General features: G+C 49.2%; 1 protein-coding gene across 1 annotated transcript in view; it reads left to right on the top strand.

Annotated features, from left to right (window-relative positions):
* The window catches only part of LOC311248537 (forkhead box protein P4-like), a gene marked incomplete at both ends in the record, with an annotated part of 12,435 nt that extends 662 nt beyond the window's left edge, over positions 1-11,773 (top strand). The window contains 2 exons of the mRNA XM_084339402.1: positions 2,868-2,966; positions 11,671-11,773. Coding sequence (XP_084195528.1) covers positions 2,868-2,966; positions 11,671-11,773 — 202 coding nt within the window. The remainder of the gene's footprint in view (positions 1-2,867; positions 2,967-11,670) is intronic.
* Between the last annotated feature and the right edge of the window lie 7,177 nt (positions 11,774-18,950).

Below are 18,950 nucleotides of genomic sequence, written 5' to 3' on the forward strand. Positions count from 1 at the left end.
ATAAGCTATGTACACCAAGAACTAAAAAGAAATGGTTACATATCCAAGGCCATGTCTTAGTGTAGGTTACAACACAAACGGGGGAGAAACGCATAACTAAGAAAAGTGCATGAGGTGCTGATTACCGGCTGAAGTATTTAAATCACATTATTCCAGCGCCATGCGCAATACATTCCATCCGACACGAAGCCTTCGTGTCTGGGTCACGGCTTCTGGCCTCGATGTCGGCCAAATGAACATGTGTTGCACATGGAGTGACACGTGGCAAGACCCGTCTGCAGCTCAGTGTTATCCATCCATTAGGGCTGGGCGATATGGCCTAAAAATTAAATCTCAGATTTTTTCACACCACATCCGATTTTTTTCTCTTAAAAAATAGAAACGCCAAGGAAATTATTAAAATTATTTAATTTGACACAACAAAATTATCAAACCAAGATGAATTTCCCTATTAAGATTGAAGTTCAAACCTAACTTTCAACAATCTTCACTTAAAAAAATATATAACAATAATTATATATATATATATATATATTTATAAATAAATATAAAAGGTTACTCTTGATCAAACAAAGATGAATGTCCCTATTTGGATTAATAGTGCAATAACTTGCTTTTTCACCAAACTTCACTTAAAACAAATAAAAGGTGCCTCTTGATCATCAAACAAGAATGAATTTCCCTATTGGGATTCATAAAGTCCAAATCTAACTTTCACCAAACATCACTTTTTGTAAAATAAAAGGTGACTCTTGAAAAAAGATACATTTTAATTTTTTTTATTTTGTGAAAATCGATTTTCATTTAAAAAAAAAAATCCTAAATCATGAATTTGAATTAATCGATGAAATCGATTAATCGCCCAGCCCTACCTTCCATACAGTGTTATCCTTCCATACAGACATTATTATTGAAAATGGGGGACCCTGATGTAAACAAGACCAAAGTCTTTCTCTGGTCTGCATCCCCTTAACAATTGTGTGTATTGAGCCGTAGTGTATTGTACCCATTCTGCTAATCTGTTAATAAAGTTTTCAATCAAACAGTGTTATCCTTCCACCCAGTGTTATCCTTCCATCCAAATGAGCCTGCAGTAGTAACACACAACACGCCGGCGACTCTGCCCTCTGCATGCCCCTGTGTTCTCTCTCATTCACACACTGGTACTATGGACTTTTACTGCCCGTGTTAACATCTCCTTGAGGGCGAGCTTTCTCCACTTCCATAAACACACACAGCACAGCACACATCAGTGGTACTGCGGTGTCAACGGCTAGCAGCTCATTTGATGGGAGGTGTGTGTGCGCTGTGTGTGTGTGGGGGCCGGAGCGCCCGCTAGAATGCTGTCAACTAGGTGCCAGGGTAGCAGCAGGGTGTCTGGATACGATATGAGATGGGGTGGAGGGGGTGGAGGGGGAGGAGGGGGAGGAGGAGGAGGGGGAGGAGAGGGAGGAGGGGGAGGAGGAGGAGGAGGGGGAGGAGAGGGAGGAGGAGGAGGAGGGGGCGGAGGAGGAGGAGGGGGAGGAGGAGGAGGAGGAGGGGGAGGAGGAGGAGGAGGGGGAGGAGGAGGAGGAGGGGGAGGGGGAGGAGGAGGAGGAGGAGGAGAGGGAGGATGTGAAGGGGATGGAGGAGGAGGACGGAGGAGAAGGTGGTAGAGATGCAGATTATATGAGTTGGAGAAAAGGAGGAGGTGGAGGATGTGTAGGAGATGGAGGCGGAGGGGGTAGAGAGATGGAGATGGTAAGAGTTGTAGAGGAGGAGGTGGAGGATGTGTAGGAGATGGAGGCGGAGGGGGTAGAGAGATGGAGATGGTAAGAGTTGTAGAGGAGGAGGTGGAGGATGTGTAGGAGATGGAGGCGGAGGGGGTAGAGAGATGGAGATGGTAAGAGTTGTAGAGGAGGAGGTGGAGGATGTGTAGGAGATGGAGGCGGAGGGGGTGGAGAGATGGAGATGGTAAGAGTTGTAGAGGAGGAGGTGGAGGATGTGTAGGAGATGGAGGCGGAGGGGGTAGAGAGATGGAGATGGTAAGAGTTGTAGAGGATGAGGTGGAGGATGTGTAGGAGATGGAGGCGGAGGGGGTAGAGAGATGGAGATGGTAAGAGTTGTAGAGGATGAGGTGGAGGATGTGTAGGAGATGGAGGCGGAGGGGGTAGAGAGATGGAGATGGTAAGAGTTGTAGAGGAGGAGGTGGAGGATGTGTAGGAGATGGAGGCGGAGGGGGTGGAGAGATGGAGATGGTAAGAGTTGTAGAGGATGAGGTGGAGGATGTGTAGGAGATGGAGGCGGAGGGGGTAGAGAGATGGAGATGGTAAGAGTTGTAGAGGAGGAGGTGGAGGATGTGTAGGAGATGGAGGCGGAGGGGGTAGAGAGAGGGAGAGGAGGAGGAATGGGAGGAAGTGTAAAAGATGGGGGAGATTATAGGAGGAGTGGAAGATATCTTGAGAGATGGTTGACGACAATATCGTTTTAGTGACTCACTGATACAAGATATGAACAAGAAGTTAAAACAGATGCGTCTGTTTACATGTACAAGGGAGCTTATTCCTTACCTAACTGTCAATGTGGAGATCTGTATATGAGCGCTAGGCCTGTATGTAGTATAGGGCTGATTGTTCTTTATATGAGCGCCAGGCCTGCAATGTAATAAGGATCACAATCTAATTCGGCATGTTTCAAGGATTCTGTCATCATATTCTTATTTCTGTCTCGCTGGTTTCTCTTAAAGAACAGTTGGGGTTTGTCTCTCATCTCACAGGCGGGTCGTTGACAACGAACTCGGATTGGAAAGACCTAATAGTGGATGAGATGTGTTGAGAAGACGTGTGAGCCTGTTGAGAGCTGACTGGCGTGCGTTTCCTTCCCCTCAGAGCCCGACTGTTCGAGTGGATCTCCTCGTTCTCCAAGGCCGACAGCGGGGACGACCACATCTCACCGTACTCCAAGAGCAGCCAACCACCCAGCAGTCAGTGAGTAACACACACACTGTAACCCTGTAACCACCCAGCAGTCAGTGAGTAACACACACACTGTAGCACTGTAACCACCCAGCAGTCAGTGAGTAACACACACACTGTAGCACTGTAACCACCCAGCAGTCAGTGAGTAACACACACACTGTAACTCTGTAACCACCCAGCAGTCAGTGAGTAACACACACACTGTAGCACTGTAACCACCCAGCAGTCAGTGAGTAACACACACACTGTAACCCTGTAACCGCCCAGCAGTCAGTGAGTAACACACACACTGTAGCACTGTAACCACCCAGCAGTCAGTGAGTAACACACACACTGTAACACTGTAACCACCCAGCAGTCAGTGAGTAACACACACACTGTAACACTGTAACCACCCAGCAGTCAGTGAGTAACACACACACTGTACCACTGTAACCACCCAGCAGTCAGTGAGTAACACACACACTGTACCACTGTAACCACCCAGCAGTCAGTGAGTAACACACACACTGTACCCCTTACCTGAACACATCTAACCCTTACCTTAACACCACTAACCCTTACATTAACACCTCTAACCCTTACATTAACATATCTAACCCTTACCTAAACTCCTCTAACCCTTACCTTAACACCACTCACCCTTACCTTAACACCACTAACCCTTACCTTAACACCACTAACTCTTACCTTAACACCACTAACCCTTACCTTAACACCACTAACTCTTACCTTAACACCACTAACCCTTACCTTAACACCACTAACCCTTACATTAACACCTCTAACGTTTACCTTAACACCACTAACTATTACCTTAACACCACTAACTCTTACCTTAACACCACTAACTCTTACCTTAACACCACTCACCCTTACCTTAACACCACTAACTCTTACCTTAACACCACTAACTCTTACCTTAACACCAATCACCCTTACCTTAACACCACTAACTCTTACCTTAACACAACTAACTCTTACCTTAACACCACTCACCCTTACCTTAACACCACTAACTCTTACCTTAACACAACTAACTCTTACCTTAACACCACTAACCCTTACCTTAACACCACTAACCCTTACCTTAACACCACTAACCCTTACCTTAACACCTCTAAACCTTACCTTAACACCTCTAACCCTTACCTTAACACCACTAACCCTTACCTTAACACCACTCACCCTTACCTTAACACCTCTAAACCTTACCTTAACACCTCTAACCCTTACCTTAACACCACTAACCCTTACCTTAACACCACTCACCCTTACCTTAACACCTCTAAACCTTACCTTAACACCTCTAACCCTTACCTTAACACCACTCACCCTTACCTTAACACCTCTAAACCTTACCTTAACACCTCTAACCCTCAACCTAACCCCTAATTCTGCCCATAACACCTAAAAATAGCCCATTGTCCTTGTGAGGTCCGATCAGCGTTGCCACAGGGATGGACAGATGATTCACACGCCCACAACACAAGGTCCACCCAGATTTGGACAGATTATTGTCATTATGCAGCACAGTATAAGTACAGTACCACCAAAAGTCATCCAACCAGAGTGCAAATGTAACAGTAAAGTGCAATAGTAATATACAATGTGCAGGTGATTAAACTGGGTATAAAATATACAAATTAGTACTACTGAGTATAGTACTAATCAGATGTATGTACAGAGTTGTAGTATTAATATGTACAGTGATACAGGTATAAAGACACTATGGTAGTAAGTAGGGATGCTCGATATTGGCTTATTTACCTATACCGATATTGTCCAACTCTTAATTTCCGATACCGATATCAACCGATACCGATATATGCAGGGTTTCCCCCCCCCAAAAAACTGAATAATTTCAGGTAATTAACATTACATATGTCTCGTTGTGGAATTAACATAACATTATGCATACTTTTGACAATAAATAAAATCTGAATTTGTTCTTACTAGCTTGCCTGGGTAAATAAAGGTTATAAAAAAAAAAAAAACCGATACCGATATTTTCCGATAGCACATTTTAATGCCGATATCGGCCGATAATATCGGACATCCCTAGTAGTAAGCCATACTGGCCAGTAGCGTAACTACCGGTAGTAAGAGTAGGTAAGGGACATGTACAGATATACTGTAGTATCTACAGATGTGCAAAAAGGATTATATGCAAGTATGTACAGACAGATGTGGACGGATAGATATACGGTAAGTATAAATATATGTATATATAAGGTATATACTGTACATCATTATTGTACATGCTATCATACAGAGTTATATGGGTAGATTATAGTATGATGTAGGTTATTAGCCGCTTGTGCCGCTGCTGCTCCGCTAGCCTGCTGGTGCTAAGCTAATGCAGGGCTGCAGTGGAGGAGGGAGGAGGGTGCTCCGTTAGCCTGCTGGTGCTAAGCTAATGCAGGGCTGCAGTGGAGGAGGAGGGTGCTCTGTTAGCCTGCTGGTGCTAAGCTAATGCAGGGCTGCAGTGGAGGAGGGAGGGTGCTCCGCTAGCCTGCTGGTGCTAAGCTAATGCAGGGCTGCAGTGGAGGAGGGAGGCTGCTCCGCTAGCCTGCTGGTGCTAAGCTAATGCAGGGCTGCAGTGGAGGAGGAGGGAGGGGGCTCTGTTAGCCTGCTGGTGCTAAGCTAATGCAGGGCTGCAGTGGAGGAGGCAGGGAGGGTGCTCTGTTAGCCTGCTGGTGCTAAGCTAATGCAGGGCTGCAGTGGAGGAGGCAGGGAGGGTGCTCTGTTAGCCTGCTGGTGCTAAGCTAATGCAGGGCTGCAGTGGTTGAGGCAGGGAGGGTGCTCTGTTAAGATAAGATAAGATAAGATAAGATATTCCTTTATTGATCCCCTTGGGGAAATTCAGGCATCATAGCAGCATGGGGGGGAGGGGGGAGGGGTACAGGTAGTAAAACAACACAGTATACAGGTAGTAAAAGACAACACAGGCAGTGTAAACAATTTGATCAATATGGTCAATATAATTTACTATCTGACTAGCTGAGGAATATTCACATTATTCACAGTGTCACATGAGGTGCAGTATGCAAGAGGTAGTGTTATAATTTACTATCTACTGAGTGTACATTAATCAAAGTACCAGGGTAGTCTACTTTGTCCCCCTTGGGTTCCTATAAGTCCCAGGTCAATGTCTGGTAGCAGTCGCTGTCGCTGCCCCCTGTTGTGGGGCCTGGAGGCTGCTAGTCGCTGCCCACTGTTGTGGAGCCTGATGGCCGCTGGTATGAAGGACTGTCCGAGGCGGTTAGTTGAGTGTCGGGGGGGGATGAGTCTGTGGCTGAACGAGCTTCTCATCTTGACTAGCTCGTCGTAGAGGGGGTGGTAGGGGTTCTCCATGATGGCATCCAGCTTCCTTATCATCCCCCTCTCTCCCATCACCTCAAGTCTAGGTAGCTCGACTCCCACCACGGAGCTAGCCTTCCTCACCAGCTTGTTGAGCTTGTTGGTGTCCCTTGAGTTGATGTAGCATCCCCAGCATGCCACAGCATAGAAGAGGATGCTGGCCACAACAGACTGGTAAAAAGACTGCAGCAGTTTGTTGCACACATTGAAGGACCTGAGTCTCCTCAGGAAGAACAGCCTGCTCTGTCCCTTCCTGTAGAGGGCCTCTGTGTTGTCCGACCAGTCCAGTTTATTGTTCAGGTGTACCCCAAGGAACTTGTATGAGTCCACCATCTCCACATCCACCCCTCGGATGGAGATGGGAATCGGGGGGGGCCTCTTCTTGCCCCTCCGGAAGTCCACCACCAGCTCCTTGGTCTTACTGGTGTTGAGTTGGAGGTGGTTGCTGTCGCTCCACCCCACGAAGCTCTCCACCAGGGCTCTGTACTCCTCCTCATCATCGTCGGTGATGTAGCTTACGATGGAGGAGTCGTCTGAGAACTTCTGCAGGTGGCACCCGCTGGAGTTGCGGCAGAAGTCTGAGGTGTAGAGGGTGAAGAGGAAGGGTGACAGCACAGTTCCCTGGGGGGCGCCGGTGTTGCTCACCAGTACGTCAGACTGACTGTCCTTTAGCCTGCTGGTGCTAAGCTAATGCAGGGCTGCAGTGGTTGAGGCAGGGAGGGTGCTCCGCTAGCCTGCTGGTGCTAAGCTAATGCAGGGCTGCAGTGGAGGAGGAGGGAGGGTGCTCTGTTAGCCTGCTGGTGCTAAGCTAATGCAGGGCTGCAGTGGAGGAGGCATGGAGGGTGCTCCGCTAGCCTGCTGGTGCTAAGCTAATGCAGGGCTGCAGTGGAGGAGGGAGGCTGCTCCGCTAGCCTGCTGGTGCTAAGCTAATGCAGGGCTGCAGTGGAGGAGGAGGGAGGGGGCTCTGTTAGCCTGCTGGTGCTAAGCTAATGCAGGGCTGCAGTGGAGGAGGCAGGGAGGGTGCTCTGTTAGCCTGCTGGTGCTAAGCTAATGCAGGGCTGCAGTGGAGGAGGCAGGGAGGGTGCTCTGTTAGCCTGCTGGTGCTAAGCTAATGCAGGGCTGCAGTGGTTGAGGCAGGGAGGGTGCTCCGCTAGCCTGCTGGTGCTAAGCTAATGCAGGGCTGCAGTGGAGGAGGAGGGAGGGTGCTCTGTTAGCCTGCTGGTGCTAAGCTAATGCAGGGCTGCAGTGGAGGAGGGAGGGGGCTCCGCTAGCCTGCTGGTGCTAAGCTAATGCAGGGCTGCAGTGGAGGAGGCAGGAGGGTGCTCCGTTAGCCTGCTGGTGCTAAGCTAATGCAGGGCTGCAGTGGAGGAGGAGGGAGGGTGCTCCGCTAGCCTGCTGGTGCTAAGCTAATGCAGGGCTGCAGTGGAGGAGGGAGGGTGCTCCGCTAGCCTGCTGGTGCTAAGCTAATGCAGGGCTGCAGTGGAGATGGGAGGGTGCTCTGTTAGCTTGCTGGTGCTAAGCTAATGCAGGGCCGATGTGGAGGAGAGTGTGGTTGCCAGCAGTTTGTCATGTCTGCTGTCTGAGCTGCTTCTGAGTTGAGTCAACCACAGCCAACACACACACACACACATGCCTGCACGCACGCACACACACACACACACACACACACACACACACACACACACACACACACACACACACACACACACACACACACACACACACACACACACACACACACACTACCAACAATCCCAGCCAACACATCTGACCAGGAAGAGAAGAAAAGGGAAAAAGGAGAGGGGGGAGAGGGAGAGAGAGGGGGAGAAAGATGGAGAGGGAGAGAGGTAGGGAGAAAGATGGAGAGGGAGAGAGGTAGGGAGACGGTGAGAGAGCGAGAGAGAGAGAGGTAGGGAGACATTGTGTGTGAGAGAGAGGGAGCGAGCGAGGGAGAGAGAGAAAGATGGTTCCATCTGTTAGAGGAATGGTTTGCGTTAGACAACCTTCTGATGTTGATTTGGAGAAGCCTCATTCCACTCTACATAAACACACACACACACACACACACACACACACACTCTCACTTACACACACACACACACACACACACACACACACACACACACACACACACACACACACACACACACACACACACACACACACACACACACACACACTCTCTCTCTCTCTCTCACTCACTTACTCACTCACTCACACACACATGGACACACACAGAGTCACAGACCAGTACACACATAAATTACACGTACATATATACACACACACACACTGTGATACACACACACACACACATACGCTCGTGTAAATAACTGTGGAGACAGCAGTCGCCGGCATCGGGCCAGGTCTGAACCACATCTGCTGCTACTGGACCCACACACACACACACACACACACACATACACACAGAGTTTGTATGCACATACACACATTATGCACAGACACAAGCACATGCGCAAACGTCTACTTTACCCCTTTTCTGGACCGAAACCAAACCAGGATCATTCGTCTAGAGTCACACAACAAAAACACACACACACACACACACAGATGGGTGCGTGCACACACACACACACAACACACTAGCATGCTTCCACCACAAAAGAGCAACCAGCACATGACGGCAGCCGCCGCCAATCAGTCATGGCTGCTTGGTCCTCTGCCGACTCTGTCAACTCCTGAAATACAAGAACACACACACGCATACACACACGCACACACTGTACACACATACACACACACTGTACACACTGTACACACACACTGTACACGCATACACACACTGTACACACACATACATACACACATTCACACACATGAGGACAAAGGGACGGGTCGTGACAACGCAACTTGAGAATGTGTGTGTCTGAGGTTGCTGGGTCAATTCCCCCCCATTCGACTGGCTTCTGTTCCTGAAGCCTCTTCTCTCTCTCGGCGCTCCCGCCCGCTCGCTGCCTCTCTCTCTCTCTCTCTGGCTTCATGGACAATATGAGTTAATGACTCCTAATTCGACTCACATGGGGCCGCGTGGTCCCTGCTGCTACGACGACGACAGTCGCTGCACATGTGGCTCGTTACCGGGATTGTATTCCATTGTTTTATCTGGTGGTTGTATTGTATATATATATATATATATAATTTTTGTTTTGTTTTTTTGAGCGTGTAGTAGTGCTAGTATCTGCTGTTTGTACTCGGCGCTAGACGTCGATCCGTTACTCCGGTTGACCGTAGTTTTTTGCTCTTTACGTCGCGCTCAGGTTGTGGATTATTCCCGACCTGAACATCGTTGAACATTCCCGACCGTGTGAATGTGGTCAATTGGTGCAGATTTTTTTTATTTTACAATAGCTGATACATTATGTTGTTATCCTGTTCTTTAAGATGGTATGAGAAAGAGACGCTTCATTCATCCCTCGTTCAAGGTTTTACAAGCAGTTTTATAAAAGTTGACCGGGCGAGCGTAAAATATCACAAAAACGCTCTGCATCTTCTAACTACACACCCTCAAGACCCCTACACTCTGCATCTTCTACATAACTACACACCCTCAAGACCCCTACACTCTGCATCTTCTACATAACTACACACCCTCAAGACCCCTACACTCTGCATCTTCTACATAACTACACACCCTCAAGACCCCTACGCTCTGCATCTTCTACATCAGGGGTTCCCAAACTTTTCAGGCCGGGACCCAGAAAATAAGGCGTCAGAGAGCCGCGGCCCAATGCACATCGTCAGGCTTTTTTTTTTTTTGCCAGGCGACCGATTTTTTAAGCCAAATATCACTTCAATCCTATTAAGTTAGTTCAAGTTAGTTATTCATTTATATGTGCTATTTATGAGAGGGCTAACTTGTTGCAAAATAATAATGATAATAATAATAGCCTCATTAAAATACTATTGTTGCTTCGGTTGTTTTCAGCGTTTTATGTGCATAATCTGTTATTTAGTTTGAAATGTTCGTTGAAATAAGTAGATTTTTCGTTTTTGTTTATTTATTAAGTTAATATAAAACCATATAGTCACATTTTAGAATACAATAGAATAGAATTTTAGAATACAACTAGAAACACTGTCCTGGCCTGCTTCTAAGTTCAGTGACCTGACAAAAAAAAAAAAAAAAAATGATTTTTTTTCTTTTTGGAAATCATCTCATTTTGGGGATCACCTTTTGGGTCGCGACCCCGACTTTGGGAACCACTGTTCTACATAACTACACACCCTCAAGACTCCTACGCTCTGCATCTTCTAACTACACACCCTCAAGACCCCTACGCTCTACATATTATTATTTATTAACTAACCTTCATACTGTCTTTTACTACATTTTACATTTACATTTAGTCATTTAGCTGACGCTTTTATCCAAAGCGACTTACAAGTTCTGTATAACAGGTCATCAGGAAGGGACAACTCTATCAGCTGAGTAACAATATTCATCAAAGTGTTGCGTGCTACAGTGTAGGTTAGTTTATTAGGACAAGTGCATGACAGTAAGGTTAGTTAGGGTTAGATTTTTCTTTCTCTACTATTATGCACTTTGCCACTAAGGAATTTCCCTTGCCTATATTACTACCTACTATGCTAAATTATGTCCTCCTTACTACTATGCACTCTGTAGCACTCAAGTTCAACACTGTTTGACAACCAATCTTACTTACCCTGCCAGAGTTGTACCCTTCCTGCTGACTTGTTGTACAGAACCTGTTAGTCGCTTTGGATAAAAGCTTCAGCTAAATGACTAAATGTAATGTAAATGTAGAATAAGATTGAACTAAGAGCCGACGTTTCCTTTAACCTGTACCATCAATCAGCCGAGGGCCTATATCGGCCATCAATATCAGCTGACGCATGTATCATTCATAACCCCTTTTTATTTTTTATATATATACTGTATATTCTTTACACAATACTGAACAATTGCACAGCCCTGTTACTATTCCTCTGTATTTGTATTCTAATGTAGTGTATATATTCGACTACATCCTGCACAATTGTACAGCCCTGTCCTATATTCTATTCTATTGTATTTGTATTCTGATCTGTCTGGACCAAATTTGTCCATATGGCTATTATGTTAGTAATATTTCTCTCTCTCTCTCTCTCTCTCTCTCTCTCTCTCTCTCTCTCTCTCTCTCGTCCTCTCACTCTCTCTCTATCCCTCGCTATCTCTCCCTCTATCCCCCTCTCTCTCTCTCCCCCTCTATCTCTCTCTCTCTCTCTTTCTCTCGTCCTCTCCCTCTCTCTCTCTCTCTATCTATCTCCCTCTCTCCCCCTCTATCTCCCCTCTCTCTCTATCCCCCCCCCCCCCCCTCTCTCCCTCTAGTCATGAGGAGCATGCTGGATCCCATCCTCTGTACGGTCATGGCGAGTGCAAGTGGCCGGGGTGTGAAGCGCTGTGTGAGGACATGGGCCAGTTCATCAAGTAAGTCTCTAATCCTGAACAGAGTTCCACTGCCTCTTGCCGCCGAGCTTCGGCACTGATCACCCTGATTCAATCCCATTTCAATGCAGAAGGTTTTCGATTCAATCGCAGTATAAATGCAGCGTGTGTTTCTATTGATTCCATGAGGGCCTGGCTGGTGCCGGGTTTCAGCGCCTGGCGTTGTTGTCAAAAGCTGTACTCTGGTGAACTCCGAGTTTCTTTTTAATAGTTTGGCAGAAACTCAGAGCAATGCAAACGAGAGACATCTGCCGGACAGGAGGCTCGCCGGGAATAACGTTTAGCAAGAATCGCACACATCCAACGGAAAAAGGCATCGATTAAAAGATGGATGTTGGGATTTTAAGAATTGATTTGATTCATTATTCTCTCTCTATATATATATTCTACATTGTTTTCTATATGGTTTTCAATATATATTATTTGTATTTTATTTTATAATTTTCTTTCCCAGTCCTACAACAGAAGATCTGTTTTCATACTCAGTAACTCATGAATGATATTATGCATAGCAACATCCACTGCACGGTAGAGTCCATATGTGCAGGTGACCCTTCACCTCTTCACAAATACTTGTATTTATTTGATCAATAAACATGCTCCTCTCAAGAGACTCAGAATTAAAGATAGAATATCACCCCCCCCCCCGGTTCTCGCATGAGCTGACGACTCTGCTTAGCACCCGTCACGTGCTGCTAGACGCCCAGGTGATCCACAACACTGCTCACGTGCTGCTAGATGCCCAGGTGATCCACAACACTGCTCACATGCTGCTAGACGCTCAGGTGATCCACAACACTGGTCACGTGCTGCTAGACGCCCAGGTGATCCACAACACTGGTCACGTGCTTCTAGACGCTCAGGTGATCCACAACACTGGTCACGTGCTGCTAGACGCCCAGGTGATCCACAACACTGGTCACGTGCTGCTAGACGCCCAGGTGATCCACAACACTGGTCACGTGCTGCTAGACGCCCAGGTGATCCACAACACTGGTCACGTGCTTCTAGACGCTCAGGTGATCCACAACACTGGTCACGTGCTGCTAGACGCCCAGGTGATCCACAACACTGGTCACGTGCTGCCAGACGCCCAGGTGATCCACAACACTGGTCACGTGCTGCTAGACGCCCAGGTGATCCACATCACGTGCTGCTAGACGCCCAGGTGATCCACAACACTGGTCACGTGCTGCTAGACGCCCAGGTGATCCACATCACGTGCTGCTAGACGCCCAGGTGATCCACATCACGTGCTGCTAGACGCCCAGGTGATCCACAACACTGGTCACGTGCTGCTAGACGCTCAGGTGATCCACAACACTGGTCACGTGCTGCTAGACGCTCAGGTGATCCACATCACTGGTCACGTGCTGCTAGACGCCCAGGTGATCCACAACACTGGTCACGTGCTGCTAGACGCCCAGGTGATCCACAACACTGGTCACGTGCTGCTAGACGCCCAGGTGATCCACAACACTGGTCACGTGCTGCTAGACGCCCAGGTGATCCACAACACTGGTCACGTGCTGCTAGACGCCCAGGTGATCCACAACACTGGTCACGTGCTGCTAGACGCTCAGGTGATCCACAACACTGGTCACATGCTGCTAGACGCCCAGGTGATCCACAACACTGGTCACGTGCTGCTAGACGCCCAGGTGATCCACAACACTGGTCACGTGCTTCTAGACGCTCAGGTGATCCACAACACTGGTCACGTGCTGCTAGACGCCCAGGTGATCCACAACACTGGTCACGTGCTGCCAGACGCCCAGGTGATCCACAACACTGGTCACGTGCTGCTAGACGCCCAGGTGATCCACATCACGTGCTGCTAGACGCCCAGGTGATCCACAACACTGGTCACGTGCTGCTAGACGCCCAGGTGATCCACATCACGTGCTGCTAGACGCCCAGGTGATCCACATCACGTGCTGCTAGACGCCCAGGTGATCCACAACACTGGTCACGTGCTGCTAGACGCTCAGGTGATCCACAACACTGGTCACGTGCTGCTAGACGCTCAGGTGATCCACATCACTGGTCACGTGCTGCTAGACGCCCAGGTGATCCACAACACTGGTCACGTGCTGCTAGACGCCCAGGTGATCCACAACACTGGTCACGTGCTGCTAGACGCCCAGGTGATCCACAACACTGGTCACGTGCTGCTAGACGCCCAGGTGATCCACAACACTGGTCACGTGCTGCCAGACGCCCAGGTGATCCACAACACTGGTCACGTGCTGCCAGACGCCCAGGTGATCCACAACACTGGTCACGTGCTGCTAGACGCCCAGGTGATCCACATCACGTGCTGCTAGACGCCCAGGTGATCCACAACACTGGTCACGTGCTGCTAGACGCCCAGGTGATCCACATCACGTGCTGCTAGACGCCCAGGTGATCCACAACACTGGTCACGTGCTGCTAGACGCCCAGGTGATCCACAACACTGGTCACGTGCTGCTAGACGCTCAGGTGATCCACAACACCGGTCACGTGCTGCTAGACGCCCAGGTGATCCACAACACTGGTCACGTGCTGCTAGACGCCCAGGTGATCCACAACACTGGTCACATGCTGCTAGACGCTCAGGCGATCCACAACACTGGTCACGTGCTGCTAGACGCCCAGGTGATCCACAACACTGGTCACGTGCTGCTAGACGCTCAGGTGATCCACAACACCGGTCACGTGCTGCTAGACGCCCAGGTGATCCACAACACCGGTCACGTGCTGCTAGACGCTCAGGTGATCCACAACACTGGTCACGTGCTGCTAGACGCCCAGGTGATCCACAACACTGGTCACGTGCTGCTAGACGCCCAGGTGATCCACAACACTGGTCACGTGCTGCTAGACGCTCAGGTGATCCACAACACTGGTCACGTGCTGCTAGACGCCCAGGTGATCCACAACACTGGTCACGTGCTGCTAGACGCCCAGGTGATCCACAACACTGGTCATGTGCTGCTAGACGCTCAGGTGATCCACAACACTGGTCACGTGCTGCTAGACGCCCAGGTGATCCACAACACTGGTCACGTGCTGCTAGACGGCCAGGTGATCCACAACACTGCTCACGTGCTGCTAGACGCCCAGGTGATCCACAACACTGGTCACGTGCTGCTAGACGCCCAGGTGATCCACAACACTGGTCACGTACTGCTAGACACCCAGGTGATCCACATCACCGGTCACATGCTGCTAGACGCCCAGGTGATCCACAACACTGGTCACGTGCTGCTAGACGCCCAGGTGATCCACAACACTGGTCACGTGCTGCTAGACGCTCAGGTGATCCACAACACTGGTCACGTGCTGCTAGACGCCCAGGTGATCCACAACACTGGTCACGTGCTGCTAGACGGCCAGGTGATCCACAACACTGCTCACGTGCTGCTAGACGCCCAGGTGATCCACAACACGTGCTGCTAGACGCCCAGGTGATCCACAACACTGGTCACGTGCTGCTAGGCGCTCAGGTGATCCACAACACTGGTCACGTGCTGCTAGACGCTCAGGTGATCCACAACACTGGTCACGTGCTGCTAGACGCCCAGGTGATCCACAACACTGGTCACGTGCTGCTAGACACCCAGGTGATCCACATCACGTGCTGCTAGACGCCCAGGTGATCCACAACACTGGTCACGTGCTGCTAGACACCCAGGTGATCCACAACACTGGTCACGTGCTGCTAGACGCCCAGGTGATCCACAACACTGGTCACGTGCTGCTAGACGCCCAGGTGATCCACAACACTGGTCACGTGCTGCTAGATGCTCAGGTGATCCACAACACAGGTCACGTGCTGCTAGACGCCCAGGTGATCCACAACACTGGTCACGTGCTGCTAGACGCCCAGGTGATCCACAACACTGGTCACGTGCTGCTAGACGCCCAGGTGATCCACAACACTGGTCACGTGCTGCTAGACGCTCAGGCGATCCACAACACTGGTCACGTGCTGCTAGACGCTCAGGTGATCCACAACACTGGTCACGTGCTGCTAGACGCCCAGGTGATCCACAACACTGGTCACGTGCTGCTAGACGCTCAGGTGATCCACAACACTGGTCACGTGCTGCTAGACGCCCAGGTGATCCACAACACTGGTCACGTGCTGCTAGACGCTCAGGTGATCCACAACACTGGTCACGTGCTGCTAGACGCTCAGGTGATCCACAACACTGGTCACGTTCTGCTAGACGCCCAGGTGATCCACAACACTGGTCACGTGCTGCTAGACGCTCAGGTGATCCACATCACTGGTCACGTGCTGCTAGACGCCCAGGTGATCCACATCACTGGTCACGTGCTGCTAGACGCCCAGGTGATCCACAACACTGGTCACGTGCTGCTAGACGCTCAGGTGATCCACAACACTGGTCACGTGCTGCTAGACGCCCAGGTGATCCACAACACTGGTCACGTGCTGCTAGACGCCCAGGTGATCCACAACACTGGTCACGTGCTGCTAGACGCCCAGGTGATCCACAACACTGGTCACGTGCTGCTAGACGCTCAGGTGATCCACAACACTGGTCACGTGCTGCTAGACGCCCAGGTGATCCACAACACTGGTCACGTGCTGCTAGACGCTCAGGTGATCCACAACACTGGTCACGTGCTGCTAGACGCCCAGGTGATCCACAACACTGGTCACGTGCTGCTAGACGCCCAGGTGATCCACAACACTGGTCACGTGCTGCTAGACGCTCAGGTGATCCACAACACTGGTCACGTGCTGCTAGACGCCCAGGTGATCCACAACACTGGTCACATGCTGCTAGACGCCCAGGTGATCCACAACACTGGTCACGTGCTGCTAGACGCTCAGGCGATCCACAACACTGGTCACGTGCTGCTAGACGCTCAGGTGATCCACAACACTGGTCACGTGCTGCTAGACGCTCAGGTGATCCACAACACTGGTCACGTGCTGCTAGACGCTCAGGTGATCCACAACACTGGTCACATGCTGCTAGACGCCCAGGTGATCCACAACACTGGTCACATGCTGCTAGACGCTCAGGTGATCCACAACACTGGTCACGTGCTGCTAGACGCCCAGGTGATCCACAACACTGGTCACGTGCTGCTAGACGCTCAGGTGATCCACAACACTGGTCACGTGCTGCTAGACGCCCAGGTGATCCACAACACTGGTCACGTGCTGCTAGACGCTCAGGCGATCCACAACACTGGTCACGTGCTGCTAGACGCCCAGGTGATCCACAACACTGGTCACGTGCTGCTAGACGCCCAGGTGATCCACAACACTGGCTCGCCTTCAAACAGCTCAGAGACGGATGTACCACAGCTACGAGAAAGGCAAAGTCAAATTGCTACCTACGTAGATTTAATCACACGTTCCTACACAAACCCGGTTCAGTTTTGGAAGGCGGTTAACTTATTGTTATGATTTGATACGCTGGGCTCATTTCTGTATGTACGCTCGACGTGACTGTAAATGAGGGAAACCGCGGTTGCCTTTTCGAGGTTAAATAAAGGTTTGAAACTCCCTGTCCTCTCCTCAAGAAACACCCTCAGGCCTGTTGATGGAGTTATTATCATCTATTTATTTATTTATTATCTATTGTTGCGCCATGTGCCTACGCGTGTGACGCCTTCATCATTTTCCTCAATGCGCTTGTCGGATCACTGAGCACATTATTTCATCCATATCAATAATTAATAAATGTTTGCAGTGGTGGAGTATAATTTTACTTGTTTTTTTTATTGGAATTAATTAGTAATTTGGTGAATAATATAATATAATAATAATTTTATTTTAATTTAATTCTAAAACCTTTATTTCAACTCGTGAGACACTGAGGTTACCGTCATTTACAGCGTCGACGATGAGCTTACAAAACAAGACGCATCATTAAAATTAAAATTTTATCGGCGATTTCATACATAATTGGCACAATAAATAGAATGAACAATAAAAGATCAGCGGAGACACAGTAGAGCAGTTCCCCAGACGGCGCTCGGCACCCGTGCAGAGATATGAGGATGTTTTACAGCAGAACACGCTTCAGACGCTTCAGATGGACCACATCAATGAGGGATGAGGGGGAGGGAGCTACTGTGTGCCATGTGTCACTCAAAACACCAGACTTTTGTTCAGCGTCACCTCAATAATTCATCAGTTGCTATCGGTTACATCAGAACACCCCTGGAGACGCACACTCACGCACACATGCACGCACAAACACACACACACACACACGCACACGCGCGCACATACATAGCTTAGCCCCCTTGGCGAGACGGAACTGTTTGTTAGTACATGTATGTGTGTATAATATCCTACATTGTCATCCCAGCATCCTCTCTCCTATCTTCCCTCACTCGGCTGATGCATATTTCATCGTCCAGTGGGATGATCTCTTCCTCTGAGCGGCGATGTGTGTGTGTGTGTGTGTGTGTGTGTGTGTGTGTGTGTGTGTGTGTGTGTGCGTGTGCGTCTGTCTGTCTGTCACATGACTCCTCCCACACGTACGGTTTGACTCCAGAGTCCTCTGCTCTGGTGGGTCAGAGTGAATCGTGTTCCATGCTCAGGTTTATTTAATTATCATCTACAACCACGGCTGCTTGTTACCACGGCGATGGCATCAAACTGTCTTTCCTCCTCTCTATCTCTCTGCTCTCTTCTCTCTTCTCTCTCTCTCTTCCTCTTTCTCTCCCTCTCTCTTCCTATCCCTTTCTTCTCTTCTCTTCCTCTCTATTTCTATCCCCCTCTTCCTCTTTCTCTTCCTCTCTCTTCCTATCCCTCTCTTCCTCTCTCTTAATCTCTCTCTCTTCCTTATTTTCTCTCTCTCTCTTTCTATCTTCTCTCTCTCTCTTCTTGTTCTCTCTCTCTCTCTTCCTCTCTCTTCCTATCCCTCTCTCTCTCTCTTCTCTCATTACATCTCCCTCTTGCTTTCCTTCTCTCATGTATATATATATAATATATATATGTATATATGTGTGGCTTTATATGGGGGGTGGGTAGTATATTAACCCCCCCCCCTTTGGGCCAGTGGTGTATCATCCACATAATACGTACAAGAAGAAGCCTTCTATTATACAAGCGGTTGCATACAGACCCAGTTTGATCTCGACACGGGCTCCATCCAGTGTAGCTGCCCGCACCTCTGGTGCCC

This window comes from Notolepis coatsorum, assembly GCF_963971535.1.
Source record: "Notolepis coatsorum genome assembly, contig: SCAFFOLD_2547, whole genome shotgun sequence".
In the NCBI taxonomy this organism is placed as follows: Eukaryota; Metazoa; Chordata; class Actinopteri; order Aulopiformes; family Paralepididae; genus Notolepis; species Notolepis coatsorum.